The 10,228-nt window shown below is 37.5% G+C and overlaps 2 protein-coding genes across 2 annotated transcripts; one reads left to right on the forward strand and one right to left on the reverse strand.

Moving 5' to 3' along the window:
* Positions 1–3,638: 3,638 nt before the first annotated feature.
* On the forward strand, positions 3,639–6,619 carry LOC125849720 (tobamovirus multiplication protein 3-like; the record flags this gene model as incomplete). Its single annotated transcript, XM_049529691.1, has 6 exons — positions 3,639–3,720; positions 3,823–3,868; positions 4,981–5,044; positions 5,136–5,189; positions 5,455–5,532; positions 6,224–6,619. Coding segments are annotated over 6 exons (417 nt in total), but the record flags the coding sequence as incomplete, so codon positions are not given.
* A 1,053-nt stretch (positions 6,620–7,672) lies between these two features.
* Positions 7,673–9,595, reverse strand: LOC125849723 (uncharacterized). The gene is made up of 5 exons (XM_049529693.1): positions 9,471–9,595; positions 8,879–9,042; positions 8,498–8,774; positions 8,225–8,391; positions 7,673–7,844 (listed from the first exon to the last, which is right to left on the reverse strand). Exons 1-5 carry the CDS (start codon positions 9,593–9,595, stop codon positions 7,684–7,686), a joined length of 894 nt encoding a protein of 297 aa, XP_049385650.1. The 3' UTR covers positions 7,673–7,683.
* Positions 9,596–10,228: the final 633 nt, after the last annotated feature.

Below are 10,228 nucleotides of genomic sequence, written 5' to 3' on the forward strand. Positions count from 1 at the left end.
GTCCTCAATAACATCAGAAAAATCATTCATGTACACAGAAGTTCTCATTCATGTACACAGAAGTTCTGGTGCAGTTCCTCTTTTCTGAAGCATATCTAACAATATTGAAATCACCCCCAAGGACCCAAGGCCCTGTAAATAAACTCCTGACAGCCCCTATCTCCCACCACACCTCCTGTCTTTCTAAGTTGCAAGTTGGTGCATATATCCCTGTCATGTGCCAAGTGAAACCATTAACCCTTGATTTAAAACTGCAAGTCAAGGTGTATGAACCTATCTCCACTACTTCGCCTTCCCAAACATTGTTGTCCCACATCATTAATTTGCCTCCCCCTAGTGCCACTAGCCTGCAGTTCCCCATATTTGACCCCTCTTTTTCCCCACACTTGTTTAATTTCCTCCCCACTATTTCCTTCAAGCTTTGTCTCCTGTAAGCAGATCACATCTGCTCTCCATTCCTGAATCACACTATTTATCATCCTCCTTTTATCCCTACAATTTAAACTCCTCACATTCCATGAAATTATGGAAACATTAATCATTTATCTAAAGCCTTTCCCCTCCCCCTATTTCTTGTGCCTTTGCTATGGAATTGCATATCAATCATTAAACCTTTGAGCTCCTGTATGCCTTTGACTTTGGTGCTTTCCCCTGTTTTCTGCTCTGTTTCTATATTCCTTGAATGTCTTCTACTGTCTATCTTCTTGAAGAGTGCTAAGGCTTCCTTTTTGCACCCCTCAAACTCAACCCCGAACTCTTTGCTCAACTTGATTATGTTTTGATGAACCCACAGTGATGCATCCATCTCCCCGTCACTCTCTTCTTCAACGGATTGAAAGTTAAGTGGCTCTGCTTCTTCACAGTTGCAGAAATCTTCCTCATTGCAATTCACCAGTTGCATATTGGAGCATAAAATATCAAACTCCGAATCTTCTTCTTCAATAACTGTTACTGCATCAACATAATCCTCTTCCTCTTCCACTCTTGTGAGTTCCTGAGATTCCGTGGATGCATTTGCATTCAGATCGCCATTCTCGCTGTCGAAAAAGGTTGAGTCTGTGGAGTTTGCTTCAATTTCGATTAGCATGGGGTCTGCCTTTGTTTTATCTGTGTCTTCTGATTTTTTTAACTCCAGGAATTGGGCCTCATTATAGTTTGGGCCTGTAGGAAAAGTCCAAACCCTTTTATCTATTTTATCACAAGTCCCATGGCCCACGCCAACCGTTAATTTTGACCTAAATCCCACATGTTCAACCTGCTCGTTATCAGCGATTAAATCACTGATTTTTGCCCCTTTCCAATCTATTGTCCAATGGTCCTTGTCCATTGTCTTCTTCGTCTCATGCAAGACCACTCTCGGCTGGACTTCCGGCCAGATCGGAATAAAGTAAGCTAGATCCTTATCCGCAATCTTTACTTCTTTTGGATCTGTTCCCCTATCACCCTTAATCTTCAATCTTGCCCATTTTAGGTGATTCTTCAGAGAAGTCTCTTCCTCTGTTTCCAGCCAACCTCCACACTCTCCACACTGATCTCCAATGGCCTTGAATATTTTTTCCGTCCACAAGTGAAGTGGAAGCCCCACAGCCCTTATCCATGTCGAAGTTCCGCGGTTTGTGCAACATCCAGCCGTAGGAGACCACCAGTCCAAGTGCAGCTTTGAATGTCTCCATGCACATTCTCCATGGATAATGTGCTCTGCCATGTTCCTGTTTGGGAATTCAAATAGAAAGGTGCATCCCCCCATCTCGTAGATGTTGACCCCAAAAGACTTCTTCCAGGTGTTNTCTGTTTCCAGCCAACCTCCACACTGATCTCCAATGGCCTTGAATATTTTTCTGTCCATAAGTGAAGTGGAAGCCCCACAGCCCTTATCCATGTCGAAGTTCCGCGATTTGTGCAACATCCAACCGTAGGAGACCACCATTCCAAGTGCATCTTAGAATGTCTCCATGCCCATTCTCCATGGATAATGTGCTCCGCCATGTTCCTGTTTGGGAATTCAAATAGAAAGGTGCATCCCCCCATCTCGTAGATGTTGACCCCAAAAGACTTCTTCCAGGTGTTGACCGCCCATTTTCTGATATCTGAGAGTGTGGGAAGCTCCTTCAGATCTGTATTGAACCTTCCAACGATGCATCTAGCAAGTAGACCCTTCTCCTGCCCAGTGTTTCCATCCGTGATAGAGATGGCTTTCTTGTTGCGGTTTATGACAGCTTCCGATGCTTCCTTGGACTGCCACTTGCTGGTTCTGACCGAATCAGCATATAGGATTTTTGGGTCTGCCATTCTGGGCTTGTCCGTCAAAGAAGGACCTTTTGTATCTTTAATGAAGTTTGCTATCTTTAATGCTATGTCTCCCCACCCCGTATTTAATGCATACTCAGGTAGTATAATAACAGATCTATTCCCCCCTTGTACCGTTACTATACTAATGAATCTGCCGAATCTGTTATGTTTTCTGGAGCAAAAGAAATCTGCAAACTGTTCATTCATCTTCCATCTTCTCGTATGCGTACCGTTGTCCGTTGAAGCTTCACGTAGAGCAAAAACGATCCATTCCATGGTCTTCCTGTTGAAAGTAAGCCTGCGCATCAATTTCCTGCTTCTTTCCACCCAATCAAACCAAATATCTGACCTCGATGTGATCTTTGTTATGTCGTATGACTTGAACCCTACTGCGAAATAGATTCTGCTCTCTCCCATGGCGACAGAAGATCACCGGAAAAGAGTTTCTTTCCCTCCCTCGGGAAGTGTGCCAGAGAGAGAAATTTCAATTTTTTTTGTATATTTTTTGTCGGACACACATTTCATGCAAAACATCCCTAGAAAGTCATTACATTTGATTCACAATGATTGTCTGACTGTGGTTTCTTTCCTGAATGTTTCTCACCAAAGCTCTAATACTATGCGAGAACTAAAGACACGGAAATTATTATTATCTTGCGTATCTACATTATTATACTGAGCCCTTTGTTTTGGTTTTATTTTGATAGTATTATAATAACTCTTTTCTCATGTGGGACACTATAATTTAATATTCTAACAATAATGATACTGATATTATTTAAAAATTTTAGGTTTTTCCTCGGATATAAATCTATGATTAGTTGAAGTATTCCTGGAAAAGCAATAGGTTCAAAATCAACGCACTAGCAAGACAACGTATTCCTAACTAGAAGATATCAACTATATGAATCTTCTTCTTTTATTTTGTCCTGAATTGTAGGTCTTTACAACTTCCTTCTATGTAATTTTAGGTTTACCTCGTCCCCTTGCCTTTATTCACCATAGTTTCACACCTATGGATCGGTGAATTTGTAGGTCAATGCAGAACATGAGCAAATCATCTCAAGCGACCTTCTCTCATTTTTATCTTTGATTATGTGCACCTTCGGGTAATTGTGCTTGTTTTTAATTTTATATAATCTTATAGGACCCCACTTCCATTCTAGTATTCGCATCTCTACAACACTCATCTTTTGATATGTGGGATTTTAGCAGTCCATCATTTACTACCATATAATGTAGCCGGTCTAACTCGTAGATAAAACAGTAGATGAGAAAATGATAATTCTTTTCATGGTTGTAGATGCTTTGTGGATGTTCATTGCTTGATTTTTTCTCTTTCTTATTGAATTGTTCAGATCATATTATGGCTGATAATATGGTGGAAGCCTGTTCCAGCACTTGTCATCTTATCTAAGGCGTTCTTTGCAGGTCTGTGTCTTATGGTTAACTTATTTTAAATATATTTTCTATTGCATGGATATGTTGCAACTGCACTGACACATTTTCTTTTGTACTTGCATTATTTTGCAGGTGTATCTCTATTTGCAGCCTTGGGGTTTCTTCTTTATGGAGGAAGGTAAGATGTAATTTCTTTACCAGTGATTGGATCTAACCTCTGAAGGTGTGTGTTGGTGTAACCACATATCTTAGAAGCACAAGAACAAGCAGCATTCATATGCCGTGCATTTATTTCTGTCCTTTGTGAGAAATTGTCTATGTTTATCGAAAGAATATATGCCTAATGGCTATACAGAGCCTTAAACCTCTTCTACGAAAGCCTTAACCACTTCCATTTTCGTAAATGTCTGTTAGTTATGCTGTGTAATTGTTGTATGCTTTGCTCAAGATTTTCTTTTGGATAAGCAATGATCTATGTACCCAGCTGCAAATCCATATATTTTAACCTTTCTGAGATTAATTAAGCTGAGTTTCTGGGATCACCTTTTTCTGAACTTAGGTATTTCCTATAGTAAGCTGCGTCCCAGGTAGTAGATATCGTTCGACCTCTGATTGCCAATGCATACGGTTTTATCATTTATCTATAGCAGTCCATATTGCTATGCTTTACACCCTGGTGCCTTCCTGTTGTTGCCCAACATTTGACTATTTTCATTGGCACCAAACTTGTGTTCGACACATTGTGATTGATAACTTCGTTGAATCATAGGACTGTGAGCTCCTTTTTCTTAACTTGCTCATTTCTCAACCAAAAATTATAACATCTTAGCTGCAATTCTTGGCTCTCAGCAACAAAAAAAAGCACTTGTAGGGATTCACATCATGACGGAGCCGACAATAATCTGCCACTATGAATACATAAGACTCGCTGCATGATAGAACTCTATGTACTGGTATACAAGGATATAGTGACATTTTAGCTGCTATAATCGTCTAAATTTTTTACTTCGCTTATTCATCTACTAGATTTGTGCTAACAAAATCTCCTGCATTGTAATTTTGAAATGTGTAGTGTGTAACCTAATTAGGTCCTGATTAATATTGATATGAGTTCACTCTTTGCATGCTATTGGAAGTAGGTTCTACATGTTCGTTTAGTTTGTCCCTTCACCTTTGTTCATACACACTTCAATATAGTTTGAGGTGAAAAAACATGTTAAGTGGATAAGTCATGTGTCGATACCTATTTGACGATCACAATTTTCCTTCACCTTACATCACCTCTTGCAGGCTTTTCCTTATGTTACGGCGTTTCCCTGTAGAATCAAAGGGGAGACAGAAGAAACTACAGGAAGTATGTCGCTCACTATGTATCTTTCATTATTAGTTGCTGTTCTTCTTGTTTAATGTCATCTAACTCTACATATATATTTTGGGATCTGCAGGTTGGTTATGTGACAACAATATGTTTTTCATGCTTCCTGATTAGATGCATTATGGTAAGACCACATTTCTTGTTAGTAAACTATTCTTAACTGAATTATGACCATACCACAAAAAGCCTTGCAAAGGAGTCCATCCACATTGTGCTGTGTGATTGACTTCTGTGGGTTCTCCCCATATGGTATTTTTATATTGTAAATGTTGTTGTAAATTAGTCTTAGTTTATACTTCTAGGATTTCAACTGAAGTTTTTAAGAAGGTAATGAAACTAACTTTGTTCTATCCATCTTACTCTTATTTCTCTAATCGTTTGCATCGCAGATGTGTTTCAATGCATTTGATGAAGCTGCAGATCTTGATGTTTTGTACCATCCAATTTTAAATTTTGTATACTATCTGGTAAGTTCTAACAACACTGAACCTTTAGTGTTAACTTGCTTTTGTCTCGCACATTATTCTTTATGTTCCAGTGAAGAAGATCAACATTTGCAGTTAGTAAGTGTAAGGGACAACCTCCAAATCATAATTTAATTGGATAAACAATTTGATTTTCCAGTTTGTCGCATGCTACACCCTGTTTTCATGTGTCAAAACTTCTTCCCAGGTCCTTTTTACCTAAGTAATTCCTTTGTCAGGAGCTGAGAGGTTCTTGTTTATGTCAATGGTATTTTAGTTTGCGAATCTCCAATTTAAATCATCCTGGTCATGTTGTTTCTGCTTATGTCTTCATCAATGTTGTGTTTTTTGCTTTACTTGAACCAAGGGTCTATCAGAAACAACCTCTCTAACCTCTCTCTTCCTGCCAAGGGTCTATACTCTATCCTTCCCAGACCCCACTTGAGACTATATTGGATATGTTGCTGTTTTTAAAGCATCTTGGTGAAACAATGGATGTAGGAGGGTTGAGTGTGTGTATTGAATTTAAAGTCATATTTGTATTCCTTGTGTCCTATCTTAGGTGCATTTTGATGGGAATTTGACTCATGAGTGTTCGAGATTTGGACTTTTTGGCCTTTGTTAACATTTTTAAGTGCTTTAAAAGAAGTTTATATGTTTTGAGGATGACCAGACTTCTGTCAACTCTTTGCAGTTGGTAGAGATTCTACCTTCTTCGCTCGTCCTTTTCATTTTGAGGAAGTTGCCTCCAAAGCGAGGGATCACACAGTACCACCCTATTCGCTGATACAACAGTGTGCATTGGATGATGGAAATCAAGCTCTGGGATCAGGGTATCAGATGAGTTGGCTTTTACGATACTCGTCTTACCTAGAAGTGTTTGAAGCAAAGACCATATAGTGAGATATTGTACGTGGAGCATGGTTCATCAGGACTCTTGGAAAAATAGTTTGTTCTCTGCAGATATTAGTTATGTCTGTAATTTGTTTGTAGTCTTGAAGCAAGAGTTGTGGAAGAAGTTGTGTTATTTCTAGTGTAATTATCTTCATATTTGTATGTTTCAGATTTCAATTGATTATTCTTTCCCCCCCATCTCTTTTTTCCTTGAGTCGGAAGGTCTTTTGGAAACAATCTCTCTACCTCTGAGGTAGGGGCAATGTCTTATGTACACACTACCCTCCCCAACCCGCACTTTGTAGGACTACATTGGGTACATTGTTGTTGTATTCTTTTCCCCCATATTTCAAGTCTTATTTCGTGGTGTGCTAGTTTGGAACACTTTTAGGTTGTGCTTGGTTACACACACATAATCAATATCTACGTGATACATAGCAAAGAGCAAAATATTATGATGCATAGAACAAAGTAGATGTTATAAATTGTACCTGGAATATTACAGTGAGATTAAATTTGCAGAAGGAAGAACCGTACGAGATAGCTCACGTATGGTTTGCGAGCCTACGTCAACACTTATATAATAGCCAAACAGGATGAGAGGATCGACCCCTTCAGAAAATTTTCAAAGAAAAGCTGTTCCTTGAAGATGATTGTCATCTCCAGAGATAAATTGCTAGCCATACACCTACCTCTCTTTTCATGAAGAGTACTGGTTGGTGCACTGGCATTTCAGCATTTCTAACAACCATTCTCCTTGATCCCACCCCTTTACTTTTGTTAAAATGCTCAATTTCATGTTTGAAAACTTTGTACAAATTATATTCGACTATTTAAGACTTATTTGGTTGGTTTTGATTGGGACACCAGGGGTTCACAAGAAGGAAAGGCCTGCACTATCATACAGTTTTGGTGCAATCGCGCAAGACGGGCTAGACAGGTCAGTGATATTTCTCACAAGGAAGACAGGCATGCAGCACTTATGCACGAGCTAGAGGTGATCGCGCAGAGCATAACACTCTCTTTGGGCTGTGACTGCCCGATCACCTCATAAGATCAAGTGCTTTGGCTGAACTCATAGTATATGTTGCACAGCTTAAACAAGTCAACAAATCAATTAATGGCACCAGTAAAATGATCAAAGTTTAAATGGCAAGATCTCAATTCAGTGTAGCCAAAGGAAACAGAGAGATGTATGAAGCAAAATTAAAGAACATAGTTCAAGAATTCTAGCCCATTAAAGTCTTAATCCAAAGATTTTTAAGTTAAAGAATTAACAACACCAACAACAGAAACATCAGCTTCCAAAATGCAACAGTCTTCAATAAGAAAGCCCTTTTTAGGATCATTGAATTCACAACATGGCATAAATGATGACCAGCCCCAACCCTTTGTAGCAGCTGAATACCAATTTGAACTACCTGTAACAGAACAATGTCAAATTATTCAAAAAACCAGATGTAGAAACCAACCAATTGAGGGGGAAGGTATCATGAGAACGCAGAGAAGCTGTTTACGATATATATATTTATCTATATACATATCATCATTTTGTCCATTGTATGTATGTGTATATTCTTGTGACTTTTTACATGTTTTCATCCCCTTCAAAATCAGAACAAACAAATCAACTCTAGAGAGTTTGATTTGGTACTGATTGAAAGTGGTTTATTAAAGAATGACAATTATTTTGTATGGTCATCATTTTTTCATGCTATAGAGTTGCGATAAATGAAAACATTTTCTTTCGTATCAAACATTTAACAAATCCTGCAGGAAATTAAGGAACAAGAGAAAGTACCACTCTTCTTGTGATGTTCACCACCAATCTGGTTTTTGAGAGAAATGCTAAATTTTGCCTGGACTCTTTTTTGGCGATTAAATCCTTTAGCATCAACTGATTCAAGAAAGATGGATATGTTCTTACCATTTTGTCGGTTGTCACCTGTAGGATATAACGAAAGTTTCCTGCATATTCCAAACACATCAAGTACTCGTAAAGTTATAGTGTTAAAGTAAGTTCAAGAGGGATTTAACGTATTTTCTCAAAGAAATAACAACATATTATATATACCATTTATAACCATCAACAATAAACTCTTCAGAATAGTACACTTTTTTCTTCAATTTTGTGAACTTAGTAATCTTCCAGTTGTGCTTATAAACCTTGGTGCCTTTCAATAAGGACATACATTCACCTATTCCCTGGTTCTTGATGACATATACGTCAACTCCAACGACACATTTGTCATTAACAAGGTAACCATTAGAGGGATCTTTGAATGTTTTATGAGAGATACATTTCGAAAAGCCCCATTCAGTCTTGATGTTGCGAAAATGCCTCTCCATTCCTGCATCAAAACAAATTTAGTCCTAGAATTTGGCCACGAAAGATGTAAAAGTAACCGTCTGTCAAGAGGAAAATAATGTCATAGAGTGAAAGAAAAGACTATACCTTTCATTACATTATAGTTGTTGTGAATTTGATCGAATATCAAGAAGCTAAATGAGACATTCACCTCCCAAACAGCATGTAGGGAACTTTTCCCAATAATGGCCAAGTATACAGATATATGGCCTGCTCCATCTCCATCTCCATCAGGATAAATGATCATTTTCCTATCACATGTTCATGAAATTTTAAACTTTCTTTTCAACCTCGTGGAGATAGAGAGGTTGTTTCTGAAAGAAACTTGGCTCTCAAGTAACATATACCAAGAAAATTTGAAAAAGGCAATACAGAGGTAGAACAAGGCACAACAAATAATGGAGTAAGGCATATGTAACATACCATACATAGCAGAATAATAATGTGATAATCGAAGCATAAGAAACAAGAGGCAATAGCAATAATCTAAGAAGAGCGAGACAACCCTCAAATGCCTTCTACTCAGTACTCTCCTATCTATAGTCATGTCCTCGGTGAAGCTGTGTCATATCATGTCCTGTCTAATCACCTCTCTCTAGTACTTCTTCGACCTAACTCTACCCCGTCTTTAAAAGCAAAAATAAAATTGAAAGTGTAGTCAATAATGATGAGCAAGTACCAATTGAAGCCACCGGATTCGAACTCATTTGATTCATACTTTGAAGTACCATTTTCTGAGAGCAACGAAAATGATTCAATCTTCCACAAGTAACGTCTTGGTAATGAATTTGTAATATTTTCCATGTTTACTTCTGAAATGGAAATTTTAAAAAGTTAACATTTTGCATATGATGTATAAACTACTTTTAAAAAAACAGGATTTAGCGACAGACAAATTTTGTAGCTGATACTACCTCCCATGGCTCTGTTGCTGACACTACCTCCCATGTCTCTTTTGCTGATTAACTTTTATGATCACTTCTTGTTATATATATATAAAATAAATAAGTAAAGAAACTAATAAAATATTGCATAATATTCTAACTGCCTAATTAAAAGGATTAGGGAATATTCTTATATCTAGACTATCTAATCATACCATATATAAATATTTTCATATCTATACTATCTAAATATACCATAATTAACACAATTAAACACCTTAATTCCTGATGAAGTATTTCAATTAGACATTTTTGTAAAAAATATTTGAGTGTGTTTTCATTAGTTTATTATGTGATTAAATTAATCATATAAAATGTGACATCTTTTTTAATTATACGCACCAACATCAAGTAGAAAACGTCTGGAGTTTTATGACTTATTTGTGGCGGATGAATATAAATAAAGGAGATGACATATTTTATGTAGTTAACTTAATTAAGTAACAAACGAATGAGAACACATACAAAAATTGAATCTGAAGTGTCTAATTGG

The sequence above is a fragment of the Solanum stenotomum genome, unplaced genomic scaffold (genome assembly GCF_019186545.1).
Source record: "Solanum stenotomum isolate F172 unplaced genomic scaffold, ASM1918654v1 scaffold10162, whole genome shotgun sequence".
NCBI classification, from domain to species: Eukaryota; Viridiplantae; Streptophyta; class Magnoliopsida; order Solanales; family Solanaceae; genus Solanum; species Solanum stenotomum.